Source organism: Chaetura pelagica, unplaced genomic scaffold (genome assembly GCF_000747805.2).
Source record: "Chaetura pelagica isolate M959 unplaced genomic scaffold, ChaPel_1.0 scaffold55, whole genome shotgun sequence".
NCBI classification, from domain to species: Eukaryota; Metazoa; Chordata; class Aves; order Apodiformes; family Apodidae; genus Chaetura; species Chaetura pelagica.
The window spans coordinates 5052491-5070449 of record NW_009953571.1 but is presented as its reverse complement, the minus strand read 5'-3'; the positions used below and the strand labels follow the sequence as shown (position 1 = coordinate 5070449).

At 39.6% G+C, this 17959-nt stretch overlaps 1 protein-coding gene across 1 annotated transcript in view; it reads left to right on the top strand.

Moving 5' to 3' along the window:
* Positions 1-381: 381 nt before the first annotated feature.
* Positions 382-17959, top strand: part of LTK (leukocyte receptor tyrosine kinase) — a 62453-nt gene continuing 44875 nt past the window's right edge. Inside the window, exons 1-4 of the mRNA XM_009999612.1 lie at positions 382-400; positions 6805-6912; positions 11082-11237; positions 11864-12086. Of these exons, the coding sequence (XP_009997914.1) occupies positions 382-400; positions 6805-6912; positions 11082-11237; positions 11864-12086 (506 nt within the window). The remainder of the gene's footprint in view (positions 401-6804; positions 6913-11081; positions 11238-11863; positions 12087-17959) is intronic.

Genomic DNA, 17959 nt, shown 5'->3' with positions numbered 1-17959 from the left:
TATAAAACCAGATATATGAGTAATGAGCAGCTGTGGTATAAAAAGAGAAATCTTTCTAAGTTAATGTGACAATATGTGCACACATGAGTATGCACAATTTGTAGATGAGAAGGATGCAGTAGATGGCATATTTTTGGGCTTCAAGAAGTGGCTTTGGCACACTATTTCTCAACCATAATTAAAACAGTCATTCAGATCTATTTCAGTGGATGTAGATGTACACTGGAAACTGGGTAAGAAAACTGAATTAGAAATTGTAATTAGCAAGTTGCTATTCAAAGACAATATGCTAAGTTAGGGAAGTAGTATCAAGAGGAAGACCCGAGAATTCCATTTTGCATATTGTTTGATAAGGGAATTTTGCTAGAAAATGTAGCTGACATGGGCAAAATTTTTCTGGGTGAGTTCTGTTGAGTAACTGTGTAACACAACGGGTTGTATTGGGTAGTGGGGCTTAAAGAATCTCTTTTTTAAGGGCAGGGTAGTGATTTTATTAGAAACAAAGACTTGAGGCCAGACTTGTTCAGATGGTGTTAAATCAGCAACCAAGGGAAATGATCAAAAAGCAAGGAATAAAAGAGTTGTTTAGCAGAAAGCCAGGGTGTTGAGAGTAAAATTAAGCAGTGGAACGGAATTAATAATTCTTAAACCTAAATGCTGATGAGATGGAATTTCTGTGACTGGGAGGGAAGATTCCTGTGATTGGAATCAGGATAGAAAAGGACAGAAGTAGGTTGGCAACAGCACTGCATGGCAAAAAAAGACATTTCCTCTTCTTTTTTCCCTAATCATTGAACCAAATGATCTTGAAGGCCAAAATATCAGTTAATATCTAAAATAAATATTATGTGTTTGCTGATGACTGCTATAGACTGTGAAATCCAACTAAAGACCTGGATGAAATATTAACTAGCCTGTTGTGTGTAAGGTGGGGAAAAAGCTTGTGTGTGTGTGTGTGTGTGAAGCCTTCAATACAAGTGGCATATTAGAGGTTTCAGTCTGTCAGCATGAGAGCATATTTGCAAATGTTGAGTAGATTACAATATCTTAATGCAAATCCTCATATCACATGCAAGGATATTGTCTTAGACCAATTCTCAGCAAACAGAGAACTAAGGAAAGAACTGAGCTCAGAAATAAACCCTGATGTTGTACAAGTGGAAATGATTGTTGCTTAATACAAACTTATTTAAAGCAGAACAAAATCTGAAGTGCCTGATATATACTTCAGCCTAAGCATTCAAACAAATGGACCTCAGTGCCTACACAACATCTGAAATGCTGTGTCTTGCTACTTCCAGAAGAAGTAAATCTCTCAGAGTTTCAAATGAGGTCGCACTAACTCAGTTGAAAAAAGGCTGTGGACAGAAAAATGCAGATAATAATTTGGTGGTTTGTGTAGACAGCTAGAAAGCCACAAAACTATGGCTGAAACTGGAGGCAATGCTTGTATAAAAAATAATGGAAAAAGTACATTTGTTGCAGTAAAAGGAAACTGAAAAGTCAAAGGTTTAGCAATAGATGAAGAAAGCAAGATAAAGAAGAAGCCAGCAGCAGCTAGGAAGTTTAAGGAAGTTTACCAAGTGCATTAGCAGCAAAAAGAAAAATAATAATAAAATTGCAATTATATGAATCTGTCATAGATCTGTGTGGTAGGTTTGTCAATAAGAGAGACAAAAAAGAGAGAGTTCAATAAATATTTCTCCTCTAGGAAAAAAACCCAAAACAAAGAACAATCAATGCTTCACTGTCACATAGAAATAATGCAATAGTTTTCCCAACAACACAAAGATGTGAAAAAACAGTTTCTAAAATGCCTAGTTTGTAAAACAACTGGTCAAGACAGCTTGTGTTCAAGAATTTTGAAATAACTAGCTAAGGAGATTTAAAAGACATCCATGTGGAATTTTTCAGTACTTGTTGGGATACTGAAGAAATTCTGGAGAACTGGAAGAAATTAATGTTACATTTGTATTTAAAAAGAGTAAATGGAATATGCTGGATGGTTGTATTTAACTACATGTGCTGATTTACTCTCTACTTGTGTCAATAAGACCGCTTAGTAATATGAAGATTGCTGCTTTAACATCAGTCTGAGTAAAAATGTCAGAATGCCTGATATCAAAGAACTAGAAAAGGGTTCATAATTACCTGTCAGTCTAAAGCATTATTTGAAAGGACTTCTTGTTGCAGTGCCATGTTTTTAAATGAGTTTACATGTTTGAAAAATGTTAGTGTGGCTGTAGGACATTCTGACTTCAGTCACCTGCTTAAATTGATGGCTTTTGATATTTACTTTTGTGCATGCCTGGGCAGGTACAAATCACTATATTGCATGCAGGTTTAAAATAAAACTGTGAATAGGAATTGTTGATTAATTCTATCTGAAAGTTTCCTGTAAGTGTAAATTCTGGGCTATGTGAAGAAAACATAAAAACTGTACTGATGGTCTGCTGATAACATAAAGATAGGAGAAAATAAGGTAGAGTCCAACTCACCAATGGAATAAACCCAGGTATCTCAAAGGGAGATGATAGATACGGAGTGTGGGAATACCTGTTCTAGAAGGAAATATGCCTTTCATAAAATAACCAGAAATGCTGGAGGGGGCTCTAAGAAGATCCTAAAGTATCATCTTATCTAAATAGCTATGGCAAAAGTGCCCGTTGTCATGTTGCTCCCCTTTTTGACCATTACCTGCAATCTATCTATACAGAGTACAATAGGAGTGATGAAGTAAGCAATGGACATGGGGAACAACCAAGTAATGAGCAAAGAATAAAAGAGTTTAATAGCAAGCAGCAGAAGACCACAGTGATGTTTTCAGGGTGAAAGGTTAATAACTTAAAGCTGTAAATACTCATGAAGGAGAGAGATTATTTATTGAACTGAAAGTGGAAGGGTTAGTAGTAAGTGAAAAATACTAGAATAGGTAGTAGACAAAGATTCTTCTTTTTGTCTAGTGTTACTTCCTGACAATCTGATCTATTAGTCTGCACTTTAGTTTATCTCCTCAGAGAAGCAGTGAGCAATTGCTAATTTGATATTAGATGGGGAAAAAACCTAGAAAGTGCTCAAAGAAATTCCTATTTGGGCAGGAAGGTGGCTTGGCTGACCTGGAATTGATTTTCCATCATGAGTTCTAGATGTATTTTCTGTAATTCTCTTCTACAAAATAACATCAAGATTCAGTAAAAATTGCAGCCCTGCAGGTGTGTGAATGCTTTTTTTCTGTAAGATAGTGAAAGAAATGGAATTACCCTCCAAGTGCTGGAGGCATCTGATTTTACTGTGTTCGATTATAGCAAAAGCAATGAATTTGTGCTGTGCTGTTAAAACATCCCATATTTTTGCTGTGGTAGTTGATTATTGTTACATTTACTTTTCCTTCCTGATCATTTTATGTTCTTTAATGGCAGACTTAACCTTAAAATCATGGATCTCCTTTCTCTCCATCTTTTTTGTCTTTTCACTTAAATAATTGCCTGCTGATCAAGACAGATAAATCATGTAGTTTATAAGATACAGTCCTTATTATTTGTTTAATGCTGAAATTCATGTCACACAACAATTACATACAAGCACATACGGGAGGATATGACGTGGGGTTACTGGAAGCATCTCTGGAGTTCCCCGTTTCAAAAGAATGTGAAGAAGTCTTTTTGTGACTGTCTGTGCTAGATTTTTAGTTCAATCAGAGAGGATGAATGAGTGAGAGAGAAAAATAATTGAGATGTAAAGTAAGAGTCTAGGCTGGACTCGAGTTACAAAACCACTATCCAGACCTCGTGTATTAATCGATCATACTGTGAGTCCTGTTCTGCTCAGACACAGCCAGAAATTGTGTGCTCTGAGAAAGTAAATGAACGGGGGCGTATTTCTGTGGGTGAGTTTGAGCAAATTCCTTATGTATCTCTGGACATCTCCAAGAATATTTTGGATCTTGGTGAACTTGGCTGGAAAGACTGCCTTCCCTTCCTCTCATATACCCACTTCAGGAAATGGCACCTGCAGAGGGTAGGTAAAAAGGATTGTTACCAGGCGTTTGAATGAACCTCCTTGGCTTTTTGCCTAAACTGAGTGGGACACTGACAGTCTGCACAGTGAATAATGTGATTAACAGCTCAAGTGCTGTGGTCTTTGTGACAAAGCAGTGAAGTTTTACTGTGTCTTAACACTAGACCAGCAAGGTTTATAGACACTTATCTCAGTGGTGCAAAATTTTTGTTCTATGTTTGTCTCAGCCATCACCAATGGCAGTGGTTATTTTTTTTCACACTGAAGCAATAATTGTGTTTCAAGTAGCTTCGGCCTCTGTTCATGGTAATCTGCCACTGAAACTTATGTTTGCTAGTGGAGGAAGGAGAGGAAATCCCTAAGGTGTTTCTGTAATTGAGGGGGTGGGAGGATGCAAGTCAAATATTTTGATTAAGTTTTGGTTTTATGAGGAGGAATGTCTCTAGCAGAACTTCTGCCGTGACTGTACTATGTTTTGTGGGTCCCACAATACTCACACGATTTCCAAAATACCTGAGCAGCTTGGTGCATGTGAGGAGATGAGTGGGTGGAACAGACTTTATAGAAAGCCTTGAGGGAAGTAAATACAGCTACAGCAGTGCTGAACAAAGATCAGGAGGTATAGAACTGAACAGCATCCCAACAGAGGAGGAACCTAAGTTAGGAGAAGCAGAGTCAAGTTGTTAAAAGGTCTCATTTTCTTTCCACAGTAGAATTTATTTTAATAGGGTGAAACAGTTTTGTTTGCACTATGAGGCTGATTGTCAGCATGAATATTTTTGAAAGTTTTATGAAGAGATTCCCCTATAATTTTTCTTAAGACAAGCCAAGAAAGGCAAACCTTTCGAAAGGCTGGCCACAAAAGAACTCACAGTATTTTTGAGGATTTCATCCCATTATGGAAGATACCTTACTTAGCAGACCAGTGTCAGTGTCTTACAGTGTGGAATCAGCTTTTCAAACATGAATATTCCTACATATCTGAACACAGAGGCAGCAAAAAAGGTAGTGTTTGACAATTAGTGTCTGGAGACCACAGGTCTGTCATCGGTACAGCATGTGTCTGCTGCAGCATGATGCTGTTCTCTTCTGAATTTATCCTTTCCTTGGAACCCCATGAAGACTGATGACTGTCTTTAGTACTCTAATAGAAGACAGAAGGATACAGCATTTTCATGCTGTGAAACATTTCACAGAATTTTACTTGTCATATGATGCACATTTGTCTGATATATTAAAATGAAAATTGTTTTAGCAGTTTAAAATCGGACCAGGTACTGCTGAAAAAATAAAAGCAGTGGCAAGATTGAAAAAGTTGAACTTACATTCAAGGTTTGCAGTGGTTTTTTTTTTCTTTTTCTAGATATTTTAGTATGTTTTCATAATATTACTGTTCAAATTAGTTCTTTCAAGAATGTCTTAGCTGTTATCAATGACACGTGCGTGCATCTTTGTCTCAACTGCAAGTTGTGAAGAGGGTTCCTGTCTCAGCTGACGCAACCACATTTTTTATATTGCTGAATTCACACGACTGAGGTTTCAAAGCAACTCTTCCTGCATCCTTCTGTCTTTGAACAACATTTGAAAATTAATGTTTGTTTTGGTCAACTTGTTTATGGTTCCTAGAAAGGAAAAGACAATCTTAAATAAATATTACTGCATGCTTAGTTTGAGACTTGTGTATTTTCACATACACAGGTTAAAAAAAAAAAGCCATTGTTGGTAGTTGTTCCAAAGAGAAGTCAGAAGGTATGAAATACTTAATTGTCAGAATTACTACCAGGAATAATAATTTTGGCAAATTTGTTTTACTTTACATAACAGAAATGGGATCCAGAAGAACACCTCCAATTAAAACTATCTGATCTTAACATGCTGGATTTAATATTCACATTAGTGAAGCAGAAAATAATTTCTACAGCCTTTTCTATCTCCTGAGATTTTGGTCTTTTTCCTAGCATAACCAAACTTTACATCAGGACCCTAAGATTTATTGTGAATAAAAATGCATGAATGTGTGTGTTTTGGTGTCATAACTATGATCGAATCTTATAGTTACCAGTGAAGGTTTTTACAGACACATGATAAAGGGTCCCCTGAGATAGAGAAGTGCAGGCAGATTAACAATAAGGGTACTGGAGACAGTATGAATTAGCAGATATCAGACACAACAGTTACCTAGTTCATTTGAAAAGCCATGCTTCATGCCTGGCAGTAAGAAAGAAATCTCTTCTCTGAAGGTGTGCAGTGATGCAAAGTTCTCATTAGTGTTACTTTCAGATGGGGTTTTATTCTTGTGTGGTGAAGATGACAGCACTTAGGCAAGTCCTACTGAGAGAGTACTGACAAATCCATGTCATGTATTGTATAGCTAACATATATTTCACAGCTGAACTCTTCTTCTAGTCATAAAAGCATGAGGTGGTTTAGGTTGGAAGGAACCCGTAAAAAATTGTTTAGTCTAATCCCCCTGTGAATGCTTTGGAAATGCAGCTGTTCACAGGCAGCTAAGTGTACTGCTACTGCAACACGGGCACTACTGGAATATGCAGTGTATCTTTAGGGTTATGTATTGGTAAAAATGGGAGTGGATAAAGAATAATAAAGAACATATTAGTAAGTAAAGTACTTTGTTCCAGTTACATTTCTGGGACCTGGACACTGTAATGAGAGTGGGTGTAATACAACAGGGCTCTGTTGAATATTATGTTCATGTTTAACAATAGGAGAGCATAGTTATGTATAGAAACACCAAACTCTTCCTCTGTTCTTTTTGTTTTATTGTAGTTGTCTCCTGTTCTGGATCACATGAAGAAAACTCTTCTCCAAATCCACCTCAAAAGCTCTCCCTAATAAAAAATAGGATGGTGTCATTACATCAGCTTTCTGAACCAGGTACTACAAGTTCTTTTTCTTACATCCTCCTTACTTCTACAGCAGAATCTAGGTGCAAGATAGATGCTGGCAGTCACAAGGACCCTTTACTAGAAAGCTGTGCCACTGTCTTTCTTACTGGAAAAGGAGCAATGACTCAGAAAGGACAGTGTAAGCTTAGGGGAATCCCTAAAGAACTCCAAAACTAAAACCAAGCAAACAAACAGGAAATAAATAAATAAATGAATGAAAAAGCAGTAAAATTCTCTAGATTTGGGTCTGGGAGCTCTTGAAATAAAAGTTAATTAGTGGAGCTGTTTTCCAGCAACTATAGAGCGCCTTTCTTGATATCAACTAAAGTTTTTTTTTCAACTGGAAATTTCTTTTTCCAGACATAGTAAAGGCCCAGTGAGCTGGACAAAATGCTTGTGAGATGGGCAGGTAGGATGATAGGTAGGAAGTTTGGTCTTACTGTGGTGCAAGGGTAGATGTAGCAAACAATACTTTATAAATGCCCAAGAGAAGTTAACCAGTTGCTATCAGTGGTGTGGAAAGTTGGAAACTGAAGTGACACCTTTTAATTTACTGAAATAATCACAGAATGGTTGAGGTTGGAAGAGACCTCTTGTAATCATCTAGTCCTCTAACCACCCCAGCTCAAGTAGAGTCAGCTGGAGCCAGTTGCTCATGCCCATGACCAGATGGTCTTTTAACATCTCCACAAATGGAGGCTGAACAACTCCTCTGGGCAAGCTGCTCCAATGTTTGACCACTCTTACAGTAAAAAAAAAAAGTGTTATCTTGTGTTCAGATTGAATTTTCTGGCTTTTTAATTTGTGCCTATTGCCTCCTGTTCTGTCAGTGGACACGACTGGGAAGTGTCTGGCTTTCTCTTCATTCCCTCCCATCAAATGTTTGTGCACATTGATAAAATCCCCTTGAACCTTCTCTTCATCAGTCTGAAAGGTCCCAGCTCTCATCTTACAAAAGATGCTCCAGTCCCTCAGCCATCTTTGTAGACATATGCTTGACTTGTTCCAGTAAATCCATATCTTTCTTATGTGGGCTAGCCCAGAGGTGAGCACAGTGCTCCAGGCGTGGTCTCTCCAGTGCTGAGGGGAAGGACCATCTCTGATCTGCTGGCAATGATTTTACTAATGCAGCCCAGAAGGCTGTTGATCTTCTTTGCCACAAGAGTGCATTGTGAGCTCATGGAGAGCTTGTTGTCTGCCAGAACCCCAAAGTCCTTCTCTTCTGAGCTGCTTTGCAGTCAGTCAGCCCCCAGCATGTGCTGGTACCAGGTGCATGACCTCTGAAGGTGCACAACTTGGTATTTCCTTCTGTTGAACATCAAGCAGTTCCTATCAGCCCAATCTCCAATCCATCCAGTCTGCTCTGATGTTTTGTGCTTCTATGAACTTGCTGAGGGTGCACTCTGCCCCTTCCATCCAGGTCACTAGTGAAGATGCTAAACAATAAAGAAAGGCCTGTGCCTGCTAGAAAAGTCATGTACGTTCCTCACATGAACAGGCAAGGTGACCTAGACTTGACTGAGAAGACTACATTACAGTAAAATCATTCAGATGGTATCTGATTCTTCAAAGTGTGAACCTTTCTCACATGCCCTGTGACTGTCCATGAGCTTTCTTCAATCTTAGCTTCTTCAGAGCACTTTGAAGCACCTTAAAATGTGGGTTTTGCTGATTGTAGTAATACAGATATATGTATCTTTTTTGTTGTTGTTGTTTGTGTTTTTAAATCTTTTGCCTTTTAATTTCTGTCACATTTTGCCTTTCTGGGGAAGGCAGCTGGAGAAGGTTCATAGATGCTAAGCAAAGCTGGATATGAAGCATCTGTAAGGTGGTACTTGGTAGTGTCAGAGGTTTCAGCTTTTAGTGTTCTCTTATCCTGTGACCACATGAGTATTCCCAGCTCTTTTGCTCTGCAATTTATGCTAAACCACACCTTCTTGTTGATTGATCCTTCCATCGCAATGCAATGCACATGACCCGTGGTCAGAAAGCTTAGAAGCCCTTTTTACCAGATATCTACAACTTCTCTGATCTATTTCAGACAGTTCTTCCAGGCATTCAGATCCCCTCAGGCCTCAGGTTGTGGCAGATACGTTTTAAATAGCCCAGAGAGCCTGGGAACTAGGTGATTTTGAAGGAGAACATTGTGTTCACTCAGCTGATCTGCAAACTGCTTCATTATGTGAGACTCATTCTAAGGATTCATCCTGCATTGGCACACTCCTTGCTACTGCCAGCAGGGGTATTAGTAAGATTTAATGAAATAATTCTGTTGCAAATATTAGTTTCAAGCAACCCTCTATTTAGAGAGAAAAAGCATTTTTGCTTTCCTGGACTTTCACTTTGCTCTCTTGCACTATCATGCTGTTGGGAGAGAAATGGCTTTCTGGGTTTTATGACCAGCTAGATTTTTACCTGATGAAAACATTACTACTGCTGACAATAACCTGTCAAACTGGAATAAATTTGCAGCAACATAGCAGGTCTTGATCAGGACTCTGCTTTGTCTCACACAGCCATCAAGTTCTGAGCTATTCAGATGCCTAGTTCAGATGCTTTAGTGGATCCTGAAACCACAGCCTGAAGCTCTGCACAGACACCTTTCCCTAGATCCCCCAGGAGAGTGGCTGGTGTCCTTCTTCCTGTTCCCTGTTGGAATGTGCCATTGCACACACACAAATTGACAGTTCACCTGCTTGTGGCTTCCATTTAAAATGCTGGGTTGGACATGGCAGTTGACCTTTGCTAGGCTAGTCTGGATTTGATGAGGTGGGCTGAGAAGCTGTTCAGGTGGTTAGCCCAGCTGGTAGGTTGAGAGAGGCAGTAGCCTTCAGCAGCAAGCAGGCCAGGCAGGGCTGAGGAAGATGTGTGTCCATGTGAGAGTCAGCAGCCTGTCCCAAGCCACAGGGATGTGCAAGTCTGTAACATCTGTATTTCTCATAGCCCTGCACACTGGGTGTTGTTTTATAAAAATCTAATTACAGTTAAATTTCAAAATTAGGAAAACTTGTCTGCTTCAGCTATTGCACTCAAAAGATGCTCTGTTTCTTCTTTTTCTGAAAGTTTAGTTAAAGTATAGCAAAGCTTCTGGAGGCTCTTGTGTGTTTTTTTCTTCTTCTGAAAGTTTAGTTAAAGTATAGCAAAGCTCTTGTGTGTTTTTTTCTTTCCCACCTGTGTTGCCTGTGCAACCATCAGTCCTGGTTATATCCCTGACTTGAATCTTGTTCTTTACATCTGGCTTTTCTCCTCCCCAGTAATAAAGCTACCAAAGGGATAACATTATGCCATTAATTTTGCAAGGTCTGAATACCCTCTGAATGTCAGGATCCCAAATATTGGTGTTTGGTCTCTTACTATTTTTCATATGGCCTGAGGGCCCTCCAGTTATTACTGTAATAGAATTATTACTACTACTGAAAATAAATATAATGCAAGTTAATATCAACTCACTATATCTATTCAGCCCCACTCTGTGTGGGAGAGCTTTGTGCAGCTATCAGCCCTCCAGGGAGTTTATATTAGATTGATGAGGGAGGAGAGAATTACTTCTTGTCTGGTTTATAATATACTGATTATGAAAAATTCTGTCCAGGATGGTCTAGTGTTCTCCATGCTGCAAATGGACTCTGGTGTTTCTTATTAGGGTGTTCTTGTCCGTTCTGAAGAAAGGAAAGCAAAACTGTTAAAAAAAGAAAAAGGAAAAGAAAGGAAATCTTGCATTGCTTGGCTATTGTGCTTAGGACCCCGTCAAGTTCTTCCTGTTACTGAGGAAGGGTTGACTTTACATTTCCATTTGTTCCTCTGTCAAAATGTTAAATCCATGCAGTTTCAATGTCCTTGCTGCACCAGGCATTACTCCGGATTTTGCGGTCAAGACCTTCCACTGTAAATTCACTGGTGATACCAGTGGGAGGATGCTGATTTACACCTGCCAGGAATGTTCAGGGTTGTTTTTCTTTCTGCCATGTTCCTGTACCCACCACTGGAGAAACTCTGTTTTTATTGCACAAGACAAGTTTTCCTTTTTCCTTTCAGCTCTTCCATTTCTTGGGAGAGGGATCTCTCATACACTGTAGAACTGCTCATTCGTGTGCGTGCATCACTCCTGCCCCTTGAACTGGAAAAAGCCTCAATTAAACTTTTGATTTCTCCTAACAGAAACCTCTTGTATCATCGGCTCAAGCTGTTCATGGGTGACGTCTACAGACAATTTTGGAAAACCGGACTGGGTGTTATCTTCAGTTGATGTCCTGGTGTCTCAGGAGAGGCACCAGCTGCTTCTGGAAAACAGCTCCTCCCGTGGGGACACTGCAGGTAGGCAGTTACAGTTCCTCTCAAATGGACTTCTACTTTCTCCCAGCACTGGTAGCAGCTATGGGTGCCAGCAACAGGAGGCAGCAGGCTGAGGCCCCAGACACAAGTCATTAACAATACAGTCATATGGTGGTTCTGGTGCACAAGTCCAAAGTGCCCAAGAACCACAAAGAGCCGTATAATGTACGTGTGCTGCCCAAGGTGTGCATGTATGTACCCTGTATACAGTCAGCCCCTTTATATACTCTTTCTGTATCTCCCTGTTTAAGGATAAGCTGTGCTTACTTACTGAGACTGGATTTTTCTTTGGAAACTCCATTCTTTGCAAGCCAGGGTTGGCTCCACATGTCTGCTGACTGACTTGCAAAGTCTTTGGCTTTTGTTTTGTTGTCTTCGCTCTACTTCATTTGGTTTCTTCTCATTCCTTCTATCACTTCTTTCCTTATTCTCCTCATTCTTACTTTATTCTCCTTTAGCTACTTCCAGTTATTTTTGCATTTTGTGCATAGTCCTGTCCTCATGATTCCTTTTTTCAAACTCCTTATCTGTTTTCCTCTTACTATCTCTCTTCCATCCATGTTGTCCACAATGTGCATCTCTCTCTTTTTTTTTTTTTAATCTCACAGGGAACATTTTCCTCCTGAACACCAACAGGCTCCCAGATAGATGTGAATTCAGCTTGCATAGCCCCACCCTGCCTGGGAGCTTGGACTCTTGCTTGCTGGAACTGGCCATATATTCACAGGATGCTGTTCCACTTCTCCAGAGGTTCACAGTTGAAATCAGATATGTGGAGACAAACAGAAACATTATAATTTCTCTGAGGGTTGGCCATGAGGAGGATGCCAGGTAAGAATCAATTTGCAGCTGTTTCAACCTCAAATTGCAGGGTAGGGTGTAGTCCCTCTAGGCCACAGCTTATCAGTGTCTTCTCCCTTTCTGAGATCATTGTTGCTGTTACAGCAGAAAATGAAACTAGAACTGTCAGTACTGAAGTGACAGGACTTCAGTAACAGACCCAGGTTTTACATGTCCCCTCTGCAAAGATCACACTTGCTTAGAATTCACTCTTCTTCCCTCACATTTGGAAGGGTCATGAGTGGTTCACTGACTCACCGATGCTAGGACTATAGATGTACAATGCACTCAGTCCAAAAAATACTTGTCCTTGACAATGTGACTGCTATCTCTAAGCATTCAAGGGGTCCTATCATTGTTTCAGGGTCACATTTCCCATTTTGAGGTAGGGTTAACTTCACACAGTTTTGTAATTTCCTCCTGTCTGCTAAGTTCAGGAGCATCCTCTTTTGCTTCCTTTGTAGAGTTCATGGTGGGGAAAAACAGAGGCTAGAAGATGTGAAGACAAAAAAAAGAAAGTGCTGCAACCCTAGATCTTGTCCTTTATTCTCTTCTCTTTGATCTTCCCAGTGTTTTGTTTTCAGTCCTGCATGTAGAAAACTGTAGTAAGGAGGAGAAATGGGCAAAGAGAATGAATCACAACAGGAAAAGGCAAAAAGTCCACGTGTCATCTGATTTTGCCATTTTCCATGTGCTTGTTTTTCCTTTGCTGCAAACTGCTTTTTAAGAACCTGGGTCAGACACTCAACAGAGCTTTTTATTTCCATCACCTGACTGACTCCCATGGAGAATTTAGGCAATAGATCCCAATTCTTGTTTTCTTTTAATTCTTTGGCACTCCTCAGGCTACCATGGAGATCTGCAGCCAAGACTCCTGGTCAGCCAAAGATAGCAGAGTTTGACTAAAAAACATATTTATTTTCTTTCAGATCCTTCTCTCTCTCTTTCTCCTGCTTCTTGTTATTGCTCACTTCCTTCCTGGCTACTCTTTCTCCTTCTTCTTGCCAATTTCATAAGGAATCTATTGCGTTTTCTGGGATCAGTTTCTAATGTTGTTTTTAGCTACAACTCGCCTTGCTGCTTTGAGTATTTGATGGGTCTCTGCAGTGGCAGACACAGCTCTATTTCCCTATATATCTCATAAAAGAGCCTTTTGAGATACTTAGCTGGTCATACCAGGCTTTGATCACAACCACTGTAGCATCTCTGGAACGGATCATAGATGTTGTTTAACAGCTTGTTTGAGCAAAACAATTCTACATGTCATCAAGATTATCATCTCTCTAAAAGTGATGTTATTTACATTTATTAGAATAGAGTTAGCTTTACTGGAACTTGGTGTAGACACTGGTATTATATTACTTATATGAGTGAAAGGACCACTGGTACCCTCAAAGGGTTCAGTATTAAGTATTTAAAGATGGAAGGTAACTGCCTCCTATTTTAAATCAAGATAGAAAGGAGGGATAAAAAAAAGACAAAACAGTTGGTGACCCCATTAGGTCAAATACCCATCCTTTTCTCCCCCATTATGGGGAAACTCTTTACAAAATCTCTGCACGATTGCAGAAATCTAAATGTGCAGGCAAGACAAAATTTCTCTCTCACACAGTGATTGAGCTGTTTCTTACTAGCCAAGTGGTCAGACTGAGATCAGAGTAGAAACTTAGAAATAGAGGTCAGGTTTAATTTGGCACTCCAGAAAATCCTGCTTTAACCCTTTTTGTCACTCTTCAATAAGAGGATCAAGCTATACTTCATCATAAATTCCAGCTGCATCAGACCATTTCAGTGAACTGGTCTCTTTCTGGACCTAGAAATCTTCTCCTGATGATATTCCTCTATTAACTACACAGTTCCCAAAAGCTTAGATACATGTAATGTATGAGAGAAAGTTACTGTCCTGTCCACTTCACTAAGATTGATCATTAACTTGGTAGCATCAGAGCTGGCACTCATGTTTTTACACATATACAATTTACACATGAAGGAAAAAAGAATCAGACAAACCTTCAGACACAATGTCTAAACAAGTAGGGCAGAGTAGCAGGATGTGTACCACACCTACAGGGCATGGATATTCTGAGTTACTACCATTAGAGGGAGAATCACTGAGGGAGTGGGGTGTCAGAAATTCTATGTATTTACTAAAAATACATAAAATTATATTTCTCATTATATCAGAAGAGTTCAAACATCAAAAGCCTGTAGCTTTTCTTGCCAGTCCAAACCTTCTTCATGTGGCACTTTTCTCAGGAAACTGTCTACACTTTCTTAGGGTAATAGTTACAGTGGTTGTCCAGGTCATATCTAACATCTTTTTTACTATTTGCTTATCCCTCTTTACTCCACAGACCCAGAAACAGTCACAGCTTAAATTTTTTCTGAGGCCTGTGTGCCTTTATTTGAATAGCTTCACATCCTCGTGTTTTTGTTGACCACAATTGTTTCACTATTGTCAGCCAAAACTCAGTAGCAGCCAGTTTCTTTCAACACTTAAGTACTCACACTTCGGTGAGAATAAAAATGCATCACTTGGGGCAGGGATAATCTTTTTCCTTTTCTGTGGTCAATAAGTGAAGTTGATTTTGTTCTGTTTTCTTTATGCAATATAAGGCACAGGCCATGATTTTCTTGGTAGGTCAAAAAGCAAAAAGTTTACAGCTATGTGCACAAATAGGTTTTCAGTTAGCCAACCTTGGAAAACGATTGGTTTTTAGTTTTTTTATCTTTCCCTCCTTTTCTGGGGGGGCTAGTGGTAGTAAAATGCCCTGCCAGCTTCTGAGACACTTGCAGAAACTTACCATCTTTGACACTTCTTTTAATGTGGTTGTTTTAATCTGCAAAAGTTATTTAAGTGTTACTGTCATCCGTGGAAATATTGCCATATAGATAATCTGGACATCTAGAAACAGGTGCAGTCATTTGGGTCTCATAAATGAGATGTCCAACTACATAAGCCTTGGAAAGGGGGTAGTCTGGCAAGCATCCTCTGAAAATGCCTAATACATGCTGACAACAATGAGCACAGCCACGTCCATTAAAAAATGCAGCTAGAAAAGGAGAGGCTGCCCAGGTGTTGTATAACACCATGCTTTTGAACATTAGTCTGGGATTATCATTTACTGCCCTTCATGCTTCTGGTGAAATTGCACCCAAAAATACACTGGGTCAAAACAAGAACCCTCTGACTGATTGATAAAGGCAAGAGGGGTAGGTTTGTGTTCTGCTGTCTCATTTATTTCCTTTTAAATCCAATGGCTAAAACTAGATATTTGTGGAGACTTGCAGGCAACAACTTCCTGTATGTAGAAAAGTAATATAAAGCTTCTAATTTTTATGTTCACTGATCAAGTCTAGAAGCATTTAGCATACATACCTTTGTGCAATAACCATGCAGTGAGACCCTGTAATTCAGAACAGGTTTCAGCTTTCCAGAATTTTTCATTCTTAATGCAGAAACTGTCATTCTTAATATTAAAAGTATTTTTTAGAATTAATGATCAGTTACCTTGGTTGGGTATGGAAAGGCATGGCATAGAAAGGATTGGTAAGGAGGGGGAGGAAAGCTTTTGCTCAGCACAGGAGAGTGAGAGGCAGGCTAATGAAAATCAAAAGTTTAAATTACAGGTTTGCAGGGTGAATCTTGAATTCTCTTGCCTTAAGCATCATGTTGCTTGCAACTCCAAACTTTTTATCTATGCAGATGTCTCAGAATTATGTCAGACTCATATAGGCCTTCCATATCTTCTGATCAATTTTAACATCTGTATTTAGAAGAGTAATATTACCTTGTTTCCTGGTTTGATATAAAATTGATAGAAAAGGTATTGCTAAGCTTGGCTTATCTGGAAGCCTGCTGCAATGATCCATCTCCTGCTAGATAAAAAAGGGCTTCATTCCTGATTCCATTAAGAAGATTAAATTGGCTCTGTCTAGCTCCTGTTTGGACAGTGAGGCCAAGCAAAGACCGTGTAATTATTTATAGCATTAAAATCCTGCTGCAGTTGGATTTGGAGGTGAGGCTTTCTTAGGGAATACCTTGCTGATGATGATGAGGCTTCATACACGGAAGTATTCTTAGTTCTGCAAAGCTACTTGTCATTTTCATGGTCTCTGGATGCTTTCCAGCTTCTGCTGTGGTGTTCTAAATTGAGTACAACCTCAGTAGTGGAGATATTTCCGTGCAGTACTGGAGTGTTTCATGGGTCCTTAGGGCTCTGACTCAGAAGAGCTGCCAGTTCACACAAGTAGTGGTGTAAGATAGTGGCCTTGCTCTTCTACCAGATACCACAGTTCTCCCAGCAGAGATGGCAGAATGGACAGTGTGCCTTTCTCAGTTGTGGCATTTCAGAGGTTAGTTTATTGCCTTAGATCCCCAGTGGTTTTCATTTATTTTTATATACCAGGCTATAAACAGCAAGTTCCATAGTCTCTAACTGATGTAGCATGTAGGATTGAGGTGCAGCAGCTGAACTGGTCATTGTTTTCAACTGTGGGGCAGCAATCTTTTCAGTTGCTTCCACCAAATGTAACACTGGTGGTGGATCAGAGGCTGTGTGCTACGAGTTCCTCAGAGGTGTGGTAACATCAGTGATGCTGCAAGGTCTAAGGTGTTGTGTGGGTTGTAACTTGGTGGAGGTACTATGACTATGGTTCAGTGCTTGGAGGGTCTAGGCCCATTGATTTTTGTGGCCAACAGGATGCAATGGAGTGATGCACCAAGCTGTGTCATGTAGCAGAAGTGATTCAGTCCTGACTCAGCAGTGAATGGTCTTGGATGTTGTGCCACAGTATGGCAGGGGAGAATATATTTATAGGTATATTTGTAAGATACATTTTTAAGTGCTGGACATTCCTGTAATAAAAAATGAGAGTAAAGCATTTGTTCTCCTTTGTTAGGTAGGAGAGATGGTGCAGTTGTGGTTCAGGGTTGGACATTTCTGAAGCTGAATTAAGTGATGTTGAACTGTTGAATATGATCTGCTGGAACAGGATAAATAGGACCAGCTTGACAAGAGGAACTCAACTTCGGATGAGTTTTAGGGTATTTGTGGGCATTTATGTGTGTGTACAATGGAGAAAGTAGAAGATGAGGGGATGCCATAGAAGGGATGGTAAGAAACTCTCACCAGAAGAAAGTATGTGATTGGTTTGAAGAGGGAAGAATGAGATAGGTAGCTTATCAGTGGCAAGTAAAAGTGGAGAGGGTGGTTAAATAAAGTGGTTTTGGATTTATTGCAAGTTGTAAATTAGGTGGCCTGTGATTTTCATATTGTGTCTGGCAGAGATGTGTTGGTTGTCTGGGTGTTGCCTTCTAATGTGTTTCTGGTGCAGGATGAGGGCTAGATGATCACTTCATGGCAGCCTTAGGCATTTCTCCAAAGAAAAAGCAATCCTAGGAGCAGAGCCTGAGCAATACATCTTAACACTGTGGACTGGCCTTCTTATCATCCCACTGGCACTGAGTTAGAAACACCTGTCCAGTGTGCCCCCAGCAACATCAGCAGCATCAGGGGTTTGGGTAAATTTAATCTGTGTCATACTTCTTCTGAAGAGAGCTTAGAGCAAAGATTTCTTGGTCACTATCAATGCTACAACCCCTTTACACAGTAATAAGATATAGTTTTAACTGTATATTATTGTCTCATCAGCATGATGTAGGACAGTTTTTAAAAATAAAAATGAAATAAAAAGATTTTTAAGAATACTGCTACTTTTTTTTTTTTTAATGACACCTGGATACCTTGACTTCCAGCAGACTAGTTTGAGTGAGGTACTTTGAAAATTCCTGTTTGGTATCTCTGTCGTTTTTGATGCCTAATAACCTTCAAGACTAGAGTCCATGGGACCGTCTCTCTTTC